Source organism: Eurosta solidaginis, chromosome 1, assembly GCF_040869045.1.
Source record: "Eurosta solidaginis isolate ZX-2024a chromosome 1, ASM4086904v1, whole genome shotgun sequence".
In the NCBI taxonomy this organism is placed as follows: domain Eukaryota; kingdom Metazoa; phylum Arthropoda; class Insecta; order Diptera; family Tephritidae; genus Eurosta; species Eurosta solidaginis.
Window position 1 is genome coordinate 261,321,700 of NC_090319.1, and position 21,906 is coordinate 261,343,605.

The 21,906-nt window shown below is 35.0% G+C and overlaps 1 protein-coding gene across 2 annotated transcripts in view; it reads right to left on the reverse strand.

The window, feature by feature from the left end:
• The window catches only part of Dop1R1 (Dopamine 1-like receptor 1), a 363,402-nt gene that overhangs the window by 106,851 nt on the left and 234,645 nt on the right, over positions 1-21,906 (reverse strand). For both annotated transcript variants that reach the window (XM_067769834.1, XM_067769827.1), the window contains exon 5: positions 21,696-21,825. In XM_067769834.1, the coding sequence (XP_067625935.1) occupies positions 21,696-21,825 (130 nt within the window). The remainder of the gene's footprint in view (positions 1-21,695; positions 21,826-21,906) is intronic.

Consider the following 21,906-nt stretch of genomic DNA (forward strand, 5'->3'; position numbering starts at 1 on the left):
AGAAACTACATTGATGATATGTACTTAAAATACCTAATTTTGTCTTACATATGTCTTTCTCATCAAAATTAGGTATAGGTTGTTCTCCTTGTCGTACTTGGCAGAAAAAAAAAATTATTTTATTCTTCTGATTTCAGTACGCAACTTCAGTTAAACAACCAAGAGGTAGCAACATTTTTTAAAACCACACCTTTAACAAGTAAAGGTGTGTAAGTTCGAACATTATATACTCAGCGTGAGCGTCAACTGTACATTTCATTTCAGATAAATTACTTTTCTACATAACACGTGGCACAGCCCGTTTAAAAAAAATATCTCCCCATTTCCTCTTACAATAAAACTTGATAAGTGAAATATCATTGATTCAAAACTATTTTTTGCTAAGTTATAGCTTATTATTATAGTCTACGACCCTTTTAAATTTGCTTTATATCTAAGTTGTCGTGGTCTTTAGCCGATCCCGTCCATTTTTGCCAGAAATATTTTCTGCTATAAGGAAAATATGTGTACCCAATTTTATTACGATCAGTTAATTTTTCTTCGAATTATGGCTCCCGAAATGTAGAAAATTGCTTACTCATAAAAGGTGCCACGCCCATTTTTTAATATTTGAAGTTTTTCCTATTTATTGTTGTAAATCAACTTGGGAAATGAAATACCATCGATACAAAGCTCTTTTTTGCAAAGATATAGCTTATTTTGTTCGTCCAAGACCCTTTTAAAAATCTTTCATATAAAAGCGGGCGTGGTCGTTAACCGATTTCATTAATTTTTTTTCAAATCATTCCTTATAGTAAAGGTAAACTCTGTGCCGAATTTTGTTACGATAGGTTTAACGATTTTTGATTTATGATTAGGCTTTTATCAAGAGTCTCAATATCAGTCCACATGTCAAATTTCAACATTCTAGGTGTATATTTTACTAAATAATCAGGTTTTTCAAAATTTTATATATATAAAAAGTGGGCGTGGTTATCATCAGATTTCGCTCATTTTCAATACCAACCTATTATCAGTCCAGATAAGCTCGTGTACCAAACTTGGGGAAGATATCTCAATATTTACTCAAGTTATCGTGTTAACGAACAACGAATGATGGAAATACCGCTAGACGATTTTTCGTTGACATTAAAACTACCGCCTCTATAACTGGTGTTAATGAAAGTCTCATTCAAATATTAGGTGCACTTTCATGTGGGTAACCAATAGATGTACAAAAGTTCAACATGTACGCCAGAGAAACCATTCGAGTTTACGTCCAACTATATGAATGGTATTACATGCCTTCAAGTGTGGATAAAATTTCAGTACATGGAGCTTCAATAATAGAGCATTTTGGTTCCATTCGTATTGGAAAGTTGTCCGAAGAAGTCGCTGAATCCAGAAATAAAGATTTTAGAGATTATCGTCGAGAACATGCAAGAAACATTGGCGGCAAAGCCACAAATGAGGACATTTTAAATAACTTGTTAGTTACTTCTGACTCATTTATTTCATCGAGGAGATCGAAATTGCCTATTAAGCGTGATGAAATATCCGAAGAAGTGAAATCTCCACTACTCCTACCGCAAAACCTCGACTATGATACGGAAAACTAAATATTTTAGGTCATATGTATTTAATTAGCGAGCTTTGCTCATATTGCTTTATACAATAGTTTTTGTAATTGATATTAGAGAAAAATTGTAAAGTTTACAAACGGCGACAGTTACTAGGACATGTTTCTGAATTTCACTTCTTCATCAGCAAGCTTTTCGGGAGCTGAGCGTTGAACTTGAATCTCCAACATTCATATCAGTGCAATGGCTGATATTTTAGTTTCTCAATTTTAATTGGGTACGAATATACATACTACATATGAAACGCAACATTTACTTAAAATATTAAAAATTGTTTTTTTTTTTAGTTTTTTTGGTCATATACCTATATGTATATTTGGAGATTTCATGGACTATTGACCGATCGAATAATTTTTGCTTTTAATTACTCTTTTGGTACTAACGAACAAGCTGGAATAGTAAGCATCATATAAAAAAAATTACGAACAAGCTGGAATAGCTAAACTTTTGATTTGAACCTTTTTCGGATTGTTAAATGTAAATTCAATATAAAAAAATGAAATGTGTATGAATTATCAAATATTTTTGTTTTTAAATATTTCCCAGAATTAAAAATTGATTCGCAATACTAACATTAAAAAAAAAAAAAAAAAACAAAAACAAAAAAAAAAAAACCAAAAAAAAATATTTTTGTTTTTAAATTCTATCTACCCAAAATTAAAGTGATTCGAAATACTAAAAAAAAAAAACAAAAAACAACGCGAACCTTTTCGAACCATGAAACCGAGTGCATTGCATAGTATATAACCCTAACTATATAAATAAATTAATCAAGTTTAGAGGAAATGTGAGGAAAATTAATTAACGGTAAAAATATGATTTTTCCCATAAATTAAATTTTTTATTTGCTTTAACTTTTTTGTTTAAGACTTTATGAAAAAGTACTCATATATAAAAACGTCATGTAATGAGACATAAAATCGATCCCCATCAAAGGTTTTGTGTTATTAACTAATATTTTTTTCATTTCCCTAAGTCCTCTGAAAGTCAAATCCAGACCACTTTTTTTATTTTTTTTATATCTATCTCGATTCCTTTATACCTGTACACCCAACCGTTTTCCAATCAAAGTAAATATACTCTCTGTGAAAAGCACTCTGAGCATAAAAACTGTGTAAATCGGATATTTTAAACTATTTTGGTTTAGTTTGCATGCGCGGATATTTAATATTCGAAATTTCCTGCAACTTTCATTCATTTTACTTTCATAAGCATTTTGTTACCTACTGTGTTGTTGTTGTTGTATTAACAGTGCTTCGCCCCATTCAATGGGCACGACCACTCACAAGGAAACTGTCTGTTTCAACAGGGGCGGACCATTGGAAAGCTGGTTGGTGTCATGTGGGGACACATCGCATGCAGGACATACATTACGTATGTCGGGGTTGATTCTGGACAAGTAAGAGTTTAACATGTTACAGTATCCAGAATGAAGTTGGGCCAGGGTGACTCGTGTCTCCCTTGGTAATGTGCTTTCTTCTTCTGCAAGGGTGGGATATTGCATAGTAATAACGGGGTTCACCGGGGGCGTCCCGGCAAAGGCGTTTACCGATTCTGTGTGGATTTGGCTAAGGGCCTGTTTATGCTTGCCTGCGTTGGCAGGTTCCGGATCTCGGTATAGTGCTTTAGGAGATGTTCCCTTAATCTCCGTGGAGGCGGTGCTAAATCGAGCAGTTGTTTGCTAGGATGTCTTGGTTTGTGACAATTAAGCAAGAATTGCTTGTTCGGCATTTCGTTGTGCTCTTTAATATTGAGCTCTTTGGCCTCACTATGTAGACGATGTTCAGGGGTTATAAGGAGACATCCGGTAGTTCTGATTACCTATTATAAATGTACACTTAGAGAAAACATTCGCCTAAAATGAAGGAAACATTTGGCCAGGAAAGTGGAGCAGGGACCGACATATTTGAAATAATCTTATTTGTGATTTGTGATGAATCTCGGCACAGGGGCAGGGACAAAGATAATATTTGAGAAACCTTTCATTCCGGGAAGTGAATCAGAGGCTTACCTTTTATAAATAAAATATATTATGGTGCGCTTTGCTTGAAATTTGGTATAGGGGTACTTCCGTGGGTAGCTCATTATTTGAAAAACTTTTTTTTCCGGGAAGTGGACCAGTGACCGACCTGGTTGAGAAATTTTTATTTATGGTGCGATTTGCTTGAAATTTAGTACAGTGGTTTTGCTTCGATAAGCTATTAACTTTGAAATTTTTCTGCCAGTAAATAAATGAAGAAGAATGAGAGAGGAAATAACGTGGGAGTAGAAGAGAGAAAAATCGAGAATATGAAATATGGGGGAAGAAATATAATATTTATTTTAAATACTAAATGAAAGTTATTTTAGAAATTGCGTTAGCTTCATATCGTTTTGTTAAAGTTTATACAAACAAAAATATTGAAATCGGTCTGCCAGGTGAAGCAGGTATCAGATATTTGCTATAGATATTCCATATATGAGGAAATTGAGGTGTGAGAGGGAGTTTTAGTGGTACTGGGTATGGGAATGTGAAGTTTAGCAAAACTAGGAGTGGGTTTGTGAGTAGGAGTGGGACTGGGGAGTGGGAGGTAGACAAATGGAATAAGGGATTGACAAGAATTTTATAAGAAAATTGGAGGATAGAGTAGAAGAGAATGGGATAAAGAGCGGAACCGAGGTTCAATTTTTAAATCCAAGCAAAACAGTTTCCGGGCGAAACAAAGCGTGCTGCGTACTATAGTTTTTCTCAATTTTTCTTCAATTCCTTTTGTCAAGAATACTTTATTGAATATTTCTCACAATATTTACATGTACGAATTATCTCAGTGAATAATAGTAGCCGACAGTCAATCTGAGCATCTCGACAAGAAATCCACAATTTAGTTATTTATTATACTCAGTTGAGCAGAGCTAACAGAGTATATTAACTTTGATTGGATAACGGTTGGTTGTACAGGTATAAAGGAATCGAGATAGATATAGACTTCCATATATCAAAATCATTAGTATCGAAAAAAAATTCGATTGAGCCATGTCCGTCCGTCCGTCCGTCCGTCCGTCTGTCCGTTAACACGATAACTTGAGTAAATTTTGAGGTATCATGATGAAATTTGGTATGTGGGTTCCTGGGCACTCATATCAGATCGCTATTTAAAATGAACGATATCAGACAATAACCACGCCCACTTTTTCGATATCGAAAATTTCGAAAAATCGAAAAAGTGCGATAATTCCTTACCAAATACGGATAAAGCGATGAAACTTGGTAGGTGAGTTGAACTTATGACGCAGAATAGAAAACTTGTAAAATTTTGGACAATGGGCGTGGCACCGCCCACTTTTAAAAGAAGGTAATTTAGAAATTTTGCAAACTGTAATTTGGCAGTCGTTGAAGATATCATGATGAAATTTGGCAGGAACGTTACTCCTATTACTATATGCCTGCTTAATAAAAATTAGCAAAATCGGAGAACGACCACGCCCACTTTTAAAAAAAATTTTTTTTTTTAATTCAAATTTTAAAAGAAAAGTTAATATCTTTACAGTATATAAGTAAATTAAGTCAACATTGAATTCCAGTAATGATATGGTGCAACAAAATACAAAAATAAAAAAAAATTTCAAAATGGGCGTGGCTCCGCCCTTTTTCATTTAATTTGTCTAGGATACTTTTAATGCCATAAGTCGAACAAAAATTTACCAATCCTTGTGAAATTTGGTAGAGGCGTAGATTCTAGGACGATAACTGTGAAAAAGGGCGAAATCGGTTGAAGCCACGCCCAGTTTTTATACACAGTCGACCGTCTGTCCTTCCGCTCGGCCGTTAACACGATAACATGAGCAAAAATCGATATATCTTTACTAAACTCAGTTGACGTACTTATCTGAACTCACTTTGTATTGGTGTAAAAAATGGCCGAAATCCGACTATGACCACGCCCACTTTTTCGATATCGAAAATTACGAAAAATGAAAAAAATGCCATAATTATATACCAAATACGACAAAAGGGATGAAACATGGTAATTGTATTGGTCTATTGACGCAAAATATAACTTTAGAAAAAAACTTGGTAAAATGGGTGTGACGCCTACCATATTAAGTAGAAGAAAATGAAAAAGTTTTGCAGGGCGAAATCAAAAGCCCTTGGAATCTTGGAAGGAATACTGTTCGTGGTATTACATATATAAATAAATTAGCGGTACCCGACAGATGATGTTCTGGATCACCCTGGTCCACATTTTGGTCGATATCTCGAAAACGCCTTCACATATACAACTAAGGGCCACTCCCTTTTAAAACCCTCATTAATACCTTTAATTAGATACCCATATCGTACAAACGCATTCTAGAGTCACCCCTGGTCCACTTTTATAACGATATTCCGAAAAGGCGTCCACCTATAGAACTAAGGCCCACTCCCTTTTAAAACACTTATTAACACCTTTCGTTTGATACCCATATTGTACAAACGCATTCTAGAGTCAACCCTGGTCCACTTTTATAACGATATTCCGAAAAGGCGTCCACCTATAGAACTAAGGCCCACTCCGTTTTAAAACACTTATTAACACCTTTCGTTTGATACCCATATTGTAAAAACGCATTCTAAAGTCACCCCTGGTCCACTTTCATAACGATATTCCGAAAAGGCGTCCACCTATAGAACTAAGGCCCACTCCCTTTCAAAATACTCATTAACACCTTTCATTTGATACCCATATAGTACAAACAAATTCTAGAGTCACCCCTGGTCCACCTTTATGGCGATATCTCGAAAAGGCGTCCATATATAGAACTAAGGCCCACGCCCTCTTAAAATACTCATTAACACCTTTCATTTGATACACATGTCATACAAACACATTCCAAAAAAAAAAAAAAGGGTTACCCCAGGTTCTTTTTACAATATGGTGATTTTCCCTTACTTTGTCTCCACAGCTCTCAACTGAGTATGTAATGTTCGGTTACACCCGAACTTAGCCTTCCTTACTTGTTTTTTTTTTTATTTGCAGTTCTCCATTTTCACTTTATCTGCATTACAAAGAATTTTTTTGTATAGTCTTATATAGATTATGTAGCTCCAAGCGATTTTCTTGATTATAAATAGTCAGCTGCCTTAACTTTGGGATTTTCGTATGAACTTCCTTATTCATATGAATGTGATCGTGTTTGTTATACGTTTGTTTTTTCTTAAGTATAATGTGCTGTTACTACTTGGTATTTCAGTACCGTCCGAGCATCTGGTGCTGTGTTTTGGTGCTTCTTAAATATTTCAGTTTAATTTCTTGCTTATGTTCTTAGTCTTTATTTGCTTGGTTTTGCGCTAGTTTATCACGCAAGAACACTGAGTAAACATTCAACGGATAGTTGAGCCTTGGCATTCGAAGCAAAATCACATAAGCATTTTTCCATATACATACATACAAATTATATACGTCATTTCTAAGTCATGTGCAATGCTTTATGGAAATATTATGTATTATTTTCCATTCTCACTTATTAAAATATTAGAATTTTAAAGTGCAAACTGAGAATTATATATTACCGAAGGGACTAACAGGGAGATTATTATCTAATTCTAATTTTGGAAAAGCAGCCGACGTGGTGTGGTGGTAGCGTGCTTCGCCTTTTTCTTTTAATAGTTCCGATTTAGTGTAAACATTTACAGCTAAGATCTAGTTCTTTTCTTGGTGCTCTTTCGTTGGTTTGTACAGGACCAAAATTCTACATCTTGCTTCTAGTACGATATTATCCCCTTTTTCGATAGTTCCGAGCCGGTGGAAAAGTGTGGGGAAAAAGGCATACTCGTAACCGAAGCTCCTTAAAGCTGGTAGCAGTTTCTTTGTTGGTAGCCTATTTCGTAAAGATATGTCCAATATGAAATATAAAAATCCAAACAGTCGATTTTATAGCTGGAAAAATTTTGTTACTAACGAACTAGAACTTATTGGCACTTTAGGTCTAGTGCCGAACGATAAATTTGTATCACTATATATAGAAAATTTATTGATATTAGAGAAAAATTGTAAAGTTTACAAACGGCGACAGTTACTAGGACATGTTTCTGAATTTCACTTCTTCATCAGCTAGTTTTTCGGTAGCTGAGCATTGAATTCGAATCTCCACCATTCATAGCCATATGAATGTCCCGTTGATCGTTTACAATTGGTCTCTAAGAATTGCCTTTTTTGTTCCTATTCCTTTTATTCACCATGTAAGCACATACATTCTGTATGTAGTTTATTCCTAATAGTGTGGATATGATTTAGGCGCGCTTTTGAAAGCTTAGTAACATTTGGTCGGATTTTTACAGTATGTGTTTTTAATACTTCCGCTGTTACTATTATACCAATATGATCATATGTATTTAATTAGCGAGCTTTGCTCATATTGCTTTATACAATGTGTTTTGTTATTGATATTAGAGAAAAACTGTAAAGTTTACAAACGGCGATGGTTACTATTTCGGATTGGTTGAAATTTTTTCGGAAAAAGCAAAATTTGCCCTAGACTCGCGTCTTTTGCATATCTTTGGAGACTGCATGCCTTTCATAATTTTTCCTACAATCGATCAAGAGATTATTTGTTCATATATGAGTCTATCGGAACCTTGTCTTATCGATATGCAAACAGATGTATTTTTTAATGAACATAAAGTGGCAGCTACTCTACTTTTAATATAAAACTTCTTATTGTAAGGAAATGTTTTAAGCACTTAAAATGTCAGTAGCACCATTTTTCGCCGGAGTCTCACACTAAAGAAATGATGACACCTAATTTAGCATCTGCAAAGCAAAAAACCCCACGTGAGTACTAAGACTACTAAAAAAAACTTTTGCACAGCGATTTTTGGAAACCGCGATTCAAATCTTTGAGCACATTCCTGGTGTCATCAATAATGCTTCAAAAAAGTTGTTTCGTATTATTCATCATTGAGTTGGACATTGAACGCGAAAATGCGGTCTTTTGGCTATGTAAAGATAGTCGGATCGAATAGCTCTTCTATGTAGAGGCTAACAGAATGAGATGCGCAAAAATATTCAGATAAGTTAGGAAACATTCATACGTGGAGATTGTCATACTGCCAGATTTAAAAAGCAGCGTTGGAGCATGGCACCGCGATCGGTTCTCTTAAGCGCCTCAAAGCTAAATACCATGAAATTAATTGAAGTGTAAATGTGGCGAAAAAAGCTTTCAATTTATGCTTAGGATTTGCTTGTAAATAAGAGAATTTCGCAATTCAGGATATCAGTTTATTAATAAGTAAATCAAGAAATCATCAAATTCATCACAAAATGTAGCACTTATTTTAGCTTCGGTATTGAGTTATTAATACAACCAGCAGAGAAAGAAGAATAGCAGAGAAAAATTGTATCCAAACTTCGGTAGTAAAACTCAACTTTGTTTTATTTTCAATAATTTAAGAAAAAAGTTCAAAGAAAATTTTAACGGAAACTGTGAGATCCAATCTTAAATACTTGTTTAAAAAATTCGAATAACTTTAGAATTTTTTATTTGGAGTTCTATAAATTTTTTCTGAGTATGCAGTTTTGTAGCCCAATAAATTTTAGTCAAACAAATTTCAAGGTCTCCCGAAATTCTCATTAATTTTTGAAATATTTTTTTTCCGCAGCGTGTTTACGTAAATTTCTTTCATATAAAATAATGTTTCACACGTTGTATGGCTTTAAACCTAAAACAAAGTTTGTACCTTGTTGGACGTAACTTGATTGAACTAAAAAAACTGCATGCTTCGAAAAATATATAGAACACCAAATAAAAATTTCTATAAATGTCCGAATCGATTTTGAGATTGGTTTGAATAGTTTCAGTTATAAAATTAATACAGGGCTTATTTTGAAGTATCGAAGATACAAAAAATAAAATAAAATAATCAAGCTGACGAAGTTTCATAAAAATTACCACTGTATGTATACAAAAGTATATTGCAATATTTATTATCTGTATATTTTTGCAACAAAAAAAAAAAACAATATACAATAAAATTGCTTTGGTTTTGGAGTGAGTCATTGCTGTTAATGCGCGTGCAGTGATTTGCAAATCAGTGATAATTATATCGGAGATGAGTATGAACGAAAATATGTTATTAATTGACAGTGTATATTATATATGCATATATATACACATATATGTATATTACATAATGAGAGAATTAAGCTTCCAATTATTAAGTACTTAATTGCGAAGCACATACTTAATTGATTGATTGTTGTTACCAAGAGGACCGTGTATAAACTAATCTGCTGACTTTCCCTCTACCAAATAATTATGGCAATTAATTTTTTATTAGCAGTGATTAAACTTTTGTAAGAATAGTCTATTTTTGTCAATGACATAGGCGCTATATCATATTAGGTTTCTCGGAGATTTTTGGAAGTTCAATATTGAATTGACTTCACAACGCTACACTCATACGAGAAAAGAAAGTGGTTAATTGAATTTCATTAGTTTTATTAAATACTAAGAAAGCTTCGGTTCCTGCTCCTGTGCTTAATTCCAAGTTGCTTACATAGCATTTCTTGATTTCTGATCAAACTGTCAATGGAAAGTTTCTATTCAGTTCAGTCGATTTAAAGTTACAAGCCTTTGAACAAACATAAATCAAAAATCACTACTCATCTATATATGTATATTAAAGAAAGTTTTGTTTGTTACACTATTTATAACTCAAGAACGGATAAACCGATCTACCTGAAAATTGATGGAGAGTTAGCCCAGAACCAGGAGACGGACATAGAATACTTTTTATCCCGTTTTGGCTAGGGTATTGAGATCAAAATGTGGACCTGGGTAATCCTGGGATGTGTTTGTACAATATGGGTATCAAATGGAAGCTGTTTGTACTTTGATACGGGGTATTTTTCTTACCCCTGGGTGGCTAGGGTCTCGAGATAAAGGCCAAAGGGTGGACCCGGGTACCCCCACAATGTGTTTACATAATATGGATAACAAATGAAAGCTCTTGATGTGTGCTTTAGTACAGGGTAATTTTCATACACATGGCCAAAACGTGGGCCCGTGTACCCCTAGAATGAGTGTGTAATATGGATACCAAATGAAAGCTGTTGCTGAGAGCTTTAAAGTAATTTTCATTGTGATATTCGATTTAGTCGCATCAACGTGGCAAAACTGATAAATATTCATGCAGTCGCATCAAACTGGCAAAGCTGATAAATATGCATGCGAAACCAAAATAAAGTCATTAATTAATAATAATCACATACCTATTTACATACGTCCTATTCGATTTGCCTGAAATTTGGTATATAAATTTGCCTATATTAATATTTACGATCCTTTTTTCCGGGAAGTAGACCAGAGACGCACTGGGACTGGGATTAGGACTAGGACTGGGACTGAGACTCAGAGTGGGACTGGAACTCGGAATAGGACTGGAACAAAATGCACACCACCCTCTGGGACTGACAATAAGGGATGAAGAAGAATATGAAGAACTTGAGAGAAGAGAAAAGAGGGAAGGAGACTGAGAAAGAGATAGAGTGAGACGAAGATAGAGATAGATGAAGCGAAAAAGACGGAGGGGGGAGTGAATAAAAGGCTTAGGAACAAGTAAGGAGGGGGGGGGGGGAGGGGGTATGGCAGAGTTAAGGAAAAAGCTTATTAAAATGTATGCAGATAAACCAAATTTAAGGCAGAACAATGTCTGCCGGGTCTGCTAATTTTAATATATGTATATTATTAGAAGTTTTTGACAATTGTCGTTCGCATCACCAAACTGTCGAGAGAGTAAACACAAATGTTTTGTATATGGGAAATGCTTTTATTTACAACACTACTATGGTAGTAGGATTTCACAATTAAATGTATTCACGTAATTCACTTATGGCGTGTTAAAATTAAACTGATTCCTTAGCTTGTGCTGCTTTTATACTATCAGCTACCTCGTTTGCCAATTATCTCAGCCTGTGGAGTTGTCGCGAGCAGCCTTCTCGATTAGTGGCTTATTTATTTGTCTCATACCACTGAATCTCATATCCACTATTGCCTTCTTTGTATATGTGTATATATGCCTGTGTAATATGAGCTCTTTATTGCTTTGAAGATGTATACGTCTCTAAGGAAGGAAATATATTTCTTAACAGTTGTTTTATCACCTGCAAAAAAATTTTTAGTTTGAACAAAATTTCTTAAAATGTTTGCACGCTAAAACCTAAAATGAGAAAAAACATTTCCTCAAACAAGTTTTCTTTAAACTGAGGAAATTTTCAATGTAATTAGTAAAACATGACAAAAAAACAATTATAAACACCTCAAGCAATTTCATTAGAAGAGTTCTCTCGATGAGCGACACGATTTTTCACGGAAAGAATATTGACGAAATAAAAGTAACCTTGACAAAGAATGACTTCCCTATGACAACCATAAAGCAATTACTTCGAACATACTTTACCGAAAATAAGGAGAGAACCAACATAGCCAAAGGAGAGGGAAAAATATACAAATCAGTAGTTCATGTTCCAGGAATAACGGAAAGAATAAAATTTTCAAAGCTCTATGACAGAGATTAATATCAGATCGCGTCAACTTATAAACACACGCTAAGAAAACTCTACAGCAATACAAAGGATAGAATTCCCAAACAAGAGAAGTCTGATGTAGTTTACAGGATTCCGTGTAATGGTGACGGGTCCCACTTATGCAAAAAGGTATATGTGGGGACAACAAAAATGAAACTCAAGACAAGGATTTCCGCTCACAGGTCAAATGTGAAATTAAGAAGCAGTTTTTCGGACAATAAGACGGCATTGTCATCACATTGCAAAGATACCGGGCATTATCCCGATTTCGATAATGTATCCATTTTACACGAGGAGAAAAATTACGGCAAAAGATATACTTTAGAAATGCTGCACATAACGAACACCCCTAATGACACGAAAATGAATTATAAAATAGACACTGATCAGCTGGCGCGCGTTTACCGCGACTTAGTTTTAAGACAACAACACTGTTCTAGTTAGAATTGCAGCTCAACACAACAAATGCAGTGGGATGACAAATATATATGTACATATGTACATTTGTATGTTAATGCAAATGATTATGTCTTTTTGTTCGTCATCCTATGTATTGTTTTTGTAGATTTTTGTTTATACTTACGGTGTTTTAAATTGTTTATATTTTCATATTTATTTGACTTCTACGCTTTCTTTTTTCGTACATCTTGTTAGTCGGTAAAACATATTCAATTGTGTAAGTGGTATTATGTTTAGGGTTTGAAAATTGTTTACATGTTAACTAATTGTTGTTTTTGTCCACAGTTCCTGAGGATGATCTCAGAATGAGATCGAAATATCGACCAAATAAAATTGAAATATAAAAATTTAAACTGTGTTTCAATTTTTTAAACTGCCTCGAGCTCATTAAAATTTAATAAATTATAATATTTGAAGGCAAATAAAAATATTTTTAAAATGTAATTAGTAAAAATATCTTTTTTTTTAAATTTATCATTCAATTGAGGAGACATTTTTCCTACAATGTCTCATCTTATTTACTTGTACGAGTTAGTTTAGTTAACAAGTTGCTGTTGTTGCGACGAAGACATCGAGCGCTTAATATGTGTATAATAAATTTGAAATTGAATTGCGCTTATCAACTCCTTGAATTCCCTCAGTGAAGAAGTAAAGTTGCGGACCTGGACTCGAAATTCACTGCCGTGACTGTTACACAATTAAATTAAATTTTTTTTGATGAAGTGTTCTTCATTTTTCAGATAATTATTCCTATAATCAAGGAAAAAAATATCTTCATTTTAGAGAAATTATTATTAAGGGGACTCATGTAACCGTATAAATGCCTTATAAAGTGTGTAAACATATACATTTATCTAGTGCGTAAACGAACTGTCAAATTTTGTATGAAAAATCGCTTTGTATAAATTTACGCGCACATTTCATTGTGTAAACGCGGTAAACTCAAAGGAATGCAACCTTGCAGACATTACAGCAGGCATTTTCATCAGAAATCTCCAACATCAGCAAGTAAATGCGTTTTAGTTTTGATTTTTCACTTAATCTTGGCATTTTTTAATTTGTATAACATCAAAAAAATTTTATTCGGCAATAATACAGCTGATAAACAATCAAGTTTATCAAGAGTATTACTAGGTGCGTTTATATAACAGCGTGTGTAAATGGATATAATTTTACACCTTATAAGTTTATATGCTTTCATGAGTCCCCCTATTATTTTTATTTGTCTTGATTAAGGGAAGCGTATCTATCGCGCAAGAGCAATCGCATATTTTCTTCGTTTTTTTAAATTTTAGGAACTTTTTTTTTTGAGTGTAGCATAATTACTAATAGATACTGAATGGTGGAGTTGATAAACAATGAGCCGTTGAGTGATAGATGGTGAACATTAGATTCCGAACAGTTTGTTATTGCATGGTGGAAAGTTTTTCGTTTGAGCGTTGTCATAGTTACCTTTATGTGTAAAACTTTGAATGTGAATATCTCTTTTACAATAAAAAAGGCATTGGAAAAACTTTGCTCCAGCCGGACCATACATCTTTACTGGGTTCCCGGCCATAGAGTGATAGAAGGTAACGAAAAGGCCGATGAGAGTGCAACACTCGCTGAGTCGACGATAGACGACCCAATCCGTTTGGGAGAAATCAAAAGGAGACAGGAGTTGCATTTGATCCATCAAGCCTGAAAGGCCTGGAAAAAAGCTCGTGGCTGCAAAATTTCTAAGATCATATGCAAAACCTACGAGATTAGCCTCACAAAGTGGATCCTATTTCTGAAGAGAGAAGACTTAAGGCTCACGATGGACTTATTGACTGGATACTGCCTTCTGGCGGCACATGCTTAAAAGTTAGGCATCGTCAGTAGCAGCAGGTGTAGGAAGTGTGAGTTGCAAGAAGAAAGAGTTGGGCACGTTCTGTGTTCATGTCCTGCTCTGTTGATGGGTTCTAGAAAACTGCTTGTATTTGCCAAGAGGACGGAGTTATTCTATAACATATGTCCTGGCACATGATTGGGGTTCTTCCGTTTGGTCGCCAAACAAATTCCGGTAACACTATGATCACATTCAGTCTATGTGAGGTCTTTATTGACAGGTCAGTTAAACCTAACCTAAACTGTCTTACAACACATACAAAAATTTTGGTAATCGTAGTTACTTACTTACTTAATTGGCGCTTAACCGTCTAAACGGTTATGGCCGTCCAACAAGGCGCGCCAGTCGCTCCTTCGCTCCGCCAACCGGCGCCAATTGGTCACACCAAGGGAGTTTAAATCGTTTTCCACCTGGTCCTTCCAACGGAGTGGGGGCCGCCCTCTACCTCTGCTTCCATAGGCGGGTTCCGATAGAAACACTTTCTTGGCCGGAGCATCATCTTTCATTCGCATAACATGGCCTAGCCAGCGCAGCCGCTGCGTTTTAATTCGCTGGACTAGGTTGATGTCTGCGTATAGCTCGTACAGCTCATCATTAAATATTATTCGGTACTCGCCATCGCCAACGCGTAGAGGTCCATAAATCTTTCGAAGAACTTTTCTCTCGAACACTCCCAAAGCCGCTTCATCTGCTATTGTCATGGTCCATGCTTCTCCCCATATAGCAGGACGGGTATGATAAGTGTATGATTTTCGTTCGCTGAGAGAGGACTTTACTTTTCAATTGCCTACCTAGTCCAAAGTAGCATTTATTGGCAAGATTGATTCTTCGCTGGATTTCAGTGCTGATGCTGTTGCTAGTGTTGATGCTGGTTCCCAAATAAACGAAGTCTTTTACTATTTCGAAATTATGGCTGCCAACAGTAGCGTGGTTGCCAAGGCACATATGCGCTGACTCTTTGCTCGATGACAGCAGGTACTTCGTTTTGTCCTCATTCACCGTCAAGCCCATCTTTACCGCTTCTTTTTCCAGTTTGGAGTAAGCAGAACTAACAGCGTGTTTAGGTGTTTAGGCCGATGATATCAATGTCATCAGCATATGCCAGTAATTGCACAAGTAATGATAAAACGTTTGATAAGTTCACGCACTCGAGGTAAGCCATTGCCTTACAAATGAAATGGTTAGAAGCGTGAGCTTGAAGTGTTTCTGTATCATCAAGAGCTGTTTGCTTATTTCGGTGCATGTAATGGCAGCGAAAAGAGGTGTGAATACTTGTGATGTTATGGAAAGACGAATTACAAATTTTATACACGCAAAGTTTTTTTCTGAATATTGGGAGCCAGTTTGTTTTGAATACGCTCTTTTTAATCTGTCAGCTTAACATGACAAACAAATTGCTTGCAGTTTCTTGTACCCGTTCAGTTCGAGAATGTCATAATGAGTGAGAGCGAGTGAACTTTTATACTAACTTTGATGTACACATGGTACTAACATTTTTTACAGCGAATATTTGTAAAGTATTAAACATGTTTTTTTAATGCATTTTTAATAACGGACATGAAAAATGTAAACAGCAATAAATGAGGTATCAGCAGTATCGTGAGCGTTTATGGAAATACTATATAAGTATGTATGTGTGTATGTTTTTGTACTAAAGCGGCTTAAAGCGCTTCATAAAATGTCACTTTAATCGTTTAGCTGTTTAAAAAATAACAAACCGGAAGTACAAAATGATACCGATGATATAATGGTAGAAATGGAATGAGCTTTTTACACATTTCATGAAAATTAAATGGTATATTAATTTCGTCACAAAACCCTAAATTGTAAGTCCTTAAAGGAAAATAGATAGACCCACCATTAAGTATACCGAAATAATCGGGATGAAGAGCTGAGTTGATTAAGTCATGTCCGTCTCTCTGTTTGTATGCAAACTAGTCCCTCAATTTTTGAGATATCTTGATAAAATTTGGTGACCGGGTGTATTTGGGTGTCCGATTAGACATTTGTCGGAACCGGCCGGATCGGACCACTATAGCATATATCCTCCATACAACCGATTTTTTAGAAAAAGAGGATTTTTGTCATATCTTGCTCAATCTAACAGAGTGAAGCTTCAAACTTCACCATATAATTTCGTATATTGCACATATTGTTGCCTGAAAAAATTGATGAGATCGGTCGTATATATAGTATATATCCCCCACAAACGATTGTTCAGATAAGAACTTTTCGTAATTACTGCCCTATTTTAGGAGCTAGAGGCTTCAAATTTCAACGAATGCTTACGTATATAGCATATATTGTTGTCTGAAAAAATCACAAAGTTCGGTGGTATATATAGTATATATATGGTAGTATATATAGTATATATATATATATATTTTCGAAATTTTAGCCCCATTTTAACAGCTAGAAGCTTCAAATTTCACCGATTGCTTACGTATATAGTATATATTGTTGTGTCAAAAAATCATAGAGGTCGGTGATATATATAATATATATATGATAGTATATATATTATATATATAGTATATATCTATTTTTTTTGCGATTTCGGCCCCATTTTAACAGCTAGAAGCTTCAAATTGCACCAAATGCTTACGTATATAGCATATATTGTTGTCTGAAAATTCGTAGAGATCGGTGGCATATATATTATATACCCCATATAAACTCTAATTTTTGCCCCTTTTTTACGGCTACAGGCTTCAAAATTCATCAAATTTCATCAAATAGTTACGTTTACGTCATATACATATTATTGAAGTACGTGATTCGTAGTCATAGTTTTTACACGCGGACCACAAAAAACCTGAAACTTTGCATCCTCACACAAAGTACCTATCTGTTTTTTTATTTTATATTTATCTTAAAAATCGTTTAGGTATGTCGATCAGTTCACTATATATCTCTTATCTTATACATCGAATTATTCGGAGATTAGGAACGGGATAAGATTATTGTTCAGCCCCATTCACGAAAGGTATGATGTCTTCGGCACAGCCGAAGGCAGTCCCGTTCTTACTTATTTAAAATACATAAAGTGATACCGTAATATAATATCCATATTTGAGTAGCTACACTTAGGACGGGTACAGAAAGTTCTGCAAATTTATAACTCCCCATAAGTTTTTAGTAATGACAAATAGGCTTTTGGATTAATTATTTCTGAGTTGGTGTTTCATCATGATTCAATCACAAGAAGTTTGCTCAGCCGGCAAATTTTTTGACAGTTGTAGCCATTTGCTCCCGTAAATAGTGTTGTTTCTTTGCGATTTTTGGGAAAATATTAGCAGTAGAAATAGGAAGCAATCAGTTTACAAACACCCGATAAGTACCGCACTGCATAATTACTTAACATTTTTTTTTTTAATTTATGATAAATTTATTTGGTTTCGCTGAACATAGAAATTTTTATGAAAAGTAAGGACACCATGAAATCGTGCACTTTCTTAAACCTATGAACACACGATACCTTAATAAATTTAAAATTCAACGTCAATAACTCGACTAGTAAATCGATTCACGTAAGAATGTGAATAGTAAATAATGGAGATGCCAAAATGAAATGTACTCACTGAGCATTGTTAAGTTATTCATTCCGTATGTTCGGAACATTCATCTCCATTTAAGAATGTGCAATCGTTTTATATTTGAAATATTATGTACACAGTTATTTGGGATGTTTAAACCTCGTGATGTAGTATCAAACAAGCATATTCCGAATATTCTAAATTAACTGTTTGTCCGGAGCACTTCCATGAATACTTAAACGGAAGAGAGCTCTCCGAAATTTCAGAATAAAAATCCCAATAAACATAGCAGGACCACGAAAAAGCTTAACTCATCTGTCAAAGTTAAGGCCGGAATATAAAGTTCTAAAACAATAAGCCATCAATTTACGAAATATTTAGTAGAAAATGAATTATTTACAAATTTATTATCACTCCTAATTCAGTACTACATATAATTTTCAACTAAAATTTTCGCCGAAGGGGATGGAATTATTCTCCGTTTTTCTTACTTCGTAAAAGCAACCCGTCCAGATTTTTTTAATTTGGGAGTTTTAAAGCTCTGTCATCGTTGGAGAACAAACCTCTAGTAATTGAATCATGGTGTTTCATAAAAATATATTAGCTTTGGAAGTCAAGCCTTCAATAACAAGCAAAATGAGAAAGAAAGAAGAGCCTAGTAAAAAAAAATGTTGTACGTTTGGAGGAATAAGAAGGTGTGGTAGGTGACAGCGGCAAATCAATTTTAAAAATTGGGTATAACCAAATTACAGTAAAAAAACATCGGCGGTAGGTATGTACAAGGATAAAAAAAAAATACTATCGCAATATAAAATTTTATTTAGGAATTTTTTTCATTCAGTACAGTACTTGTTTCTGAAACATAAATTTATTGGCTAGCTCTTTGGGGTCTGTGATATAGTCCCAGTCACCAGCAGTGATACTGCTATAACCTATACCTCTCTATATAATAATCCTTAAGACGCATCACTATTTACCTCAGCGAGTTAGGGGAATTAGAATATACCCGCGGTAGGTATGCCTGTCGTAAAAGGCGACTAAAATACCCAATTGATTCAAGGGGTTGTGTAGCGCAACCCTTTCAACGGGTTGCCAGTGCAATATATAGCTTCTCCAACCCAAGTGTCAACCTCAACTAGCCGTGGCGAATCCTGTTTCTTTAGCAGCCGAGGCTGTGGCGACCCCAAGTTCCTTATATATCTAAGGGGTGTGAGGGCCGTATGGCCTAGAAAGTTTCATGTGGTCATACCAAATCGTTCCCGCGATGGTCGGGCTAGTACCTTAATGGTGCTTGTTACCGGTACGTACCGGATCTGCATCCGGCAAAAGACAATCAACATCGATAACACCAAGACCATCGGGGAGTGTCCTTTTAGCTACAACAACAACAACAGAAACGCATCACTATTGCTTGACTTGTCCTACTTTTTGATTTTCGGGTACTGTTGTGTAGAAGCATCTTCTAGTAACCACCTGCATGTAAGATTTGGTAATTTTTCTCTGATACCAAAACCAACACTTCTGACACTGAGTGTCACATATGTAAATATGACAGCTTATCACATCCCCTCTTTTAACAGATTTTGTATGCAGAAATGTCGTAAAGGCTTTACTGCTTTACTTCTAGATATTAAATTTGAATATTTATATGAACTGTAAGCTCACAACACAATGTACTTATACACACATACATACAAATGTATATACACAAACCCATAGTTGTAGCAGTTGTTTCCATTTATAAAAATCAATAATCCAATTTTAAAAATAGTACCAAAGGTTTGCCATATGAGCCCTCTCTCTTACTTCACATACTTTCACTCACAGGTACGCCCCTAAAATACCCATCCCATTATTTATTTATGTGCTGGATTAACTCTTTTTGGGTAGCATTGTATCCTACACTCGCGTTATTGTCTTCATGATTCACCGTTCTTTATATCGTAAAAAAAAAATTTACGGCGCTGAAAGTTTAATGGTGTTTAATCGCTCTGTTGCCAATTATGCAATCAATACATTTTACGTTGTTGTTTTTGATGCTATTTTTATACCGTATATGCCCATTATGTCACAGCATCGTCGCTGTATCTTACCTTTTATTGTTTCGTGTATAAATTGTTACTTTTATAGTCACTGTCTGTCTGTAAGCATTTGTCTTCCTTTATATAAGTTTTGCTTGTTGTTTTCCGCCAATTTCCATACAAAATTTGATAACTTTGCAATTCATTTTTGAGTATTTTTCTAGAGAGCTAGGATCTTGAAACTTGAAACACGCACCGAAACCTAACTGTAATTTATCATGAGAGAAAAAAACTTTGCTAGGTGATCCAGAAATCGTGAAAGTCCAAAAATTATTCCTAGCTTGGAAATTTCGCTTTCGAGTTTCAAGGATCTTCCCGATAACCCAGTGACCTGAAACTTTGAAATTAGTTTATAGTATTTAGGATTAAAGAGTTTTCTTTATTGAATAGGGATCGAGATATTTAGAAAGTCAACTTACAACATGTGGCGTCTTAGGGCCGCTATTTTAGTAACTTCCCCTAGAGCTAGATTCTTAAAATTAACCACCTGCTACAGAACCCTATGACAATGCAACATGAGAGAAAAACTTTTCGCTTTGTGATCAAGGGATTGCGAAAATTCAAAAAATCATCCGAGCTTGGACATTTTTCTTTCGAATTTCAAGAAACTTCCCAATAACCTAGTGACCTGGATCTTCAAATGCAGCTTCGAAATTTAATAGGTTGTTATATTTAGGATAGCAAAGCTTTCTATATGGGACAGGGATCGAGATATTTAGAGATTGTAAGAAAGTCCATTTACGGCGGCCGCCGTAAGAAGAAGCATTTTCTAAGCGGGCCGCCCCTCGGCAGTGTTTGGCAAGCATTCCGAGCGTATTTGTGCCATGAGAAGCTCGCAGTGAAAACTCCGCATTTCAGCTGCCGTTCGGAGTCCTGTCCCGGAAATTTGTAGTAAAAAATAAATAAAAGCACGATGCAAATTGGATGAGAAGCTCGGCTTAAAATCTCTCGCAGCTTATTGTGCATTACATTTATTTATTCATTTTTTTTATTTACATAATGTGGTATCTTGCGTCCGCTTTTTGAGTAACTTCCCGTAGAGATAGATTCCTAAAACTAAGAACATACTTCAGAACCCCATGACAATGCAAAATGAGAAAAAAAAAATTTCGCTTGGTAGTTTTGCTTTTGAGTTTGAGTTTCTCAAAACCCAGTGGCCTGAAACTTTGAAGGGACTGGGATCGAGATATTTACAGATATTTAGAAAGTCCATTTACAAACTGTGAAATCTGGCGATTGCTTTTTACATAAAGGAAGTACTCAAACATTTTGAATGTTCTTTTTATTTTGTTGTACACACGGCATAAGTTGTTCCTATAGAACCACTCAAACGTTGGATAGCAGTTGTTTCAACTTTCCATTCATCTATCCACCCATCTAGAAAGCTTAAAGCTTTTAGCCAGTTACTGGTGTTCCATTTTTTATAATTTTAAATACTCTTGTGGCTTTGTTGTTGTTGTTGCTGTGCCAATTTTAGCTGTTACTGGTGTCTTGGATAACTCGCCTATATTGGTCAACCATAAAAATACATACAAACACACACACACCTACACATGCATATAATGAACGGCCGACCTATTACTTACCTGAGTGGATCTTTGATATGTATATAACGGTCCATTGATATAGCGCATAAATTTAAAATGGACGCCGTTGAGCACATCACATCGAAGGCGACCCAAGTATCACAAAATTGCGCTCCAAAAATCCAATAACCTGCAAATTATAAAAGGATTCCAAGTTTTTATTATTCATTTGTTTTAGGCATTAAATATTAGAGTCTGCATATTTTTAGGC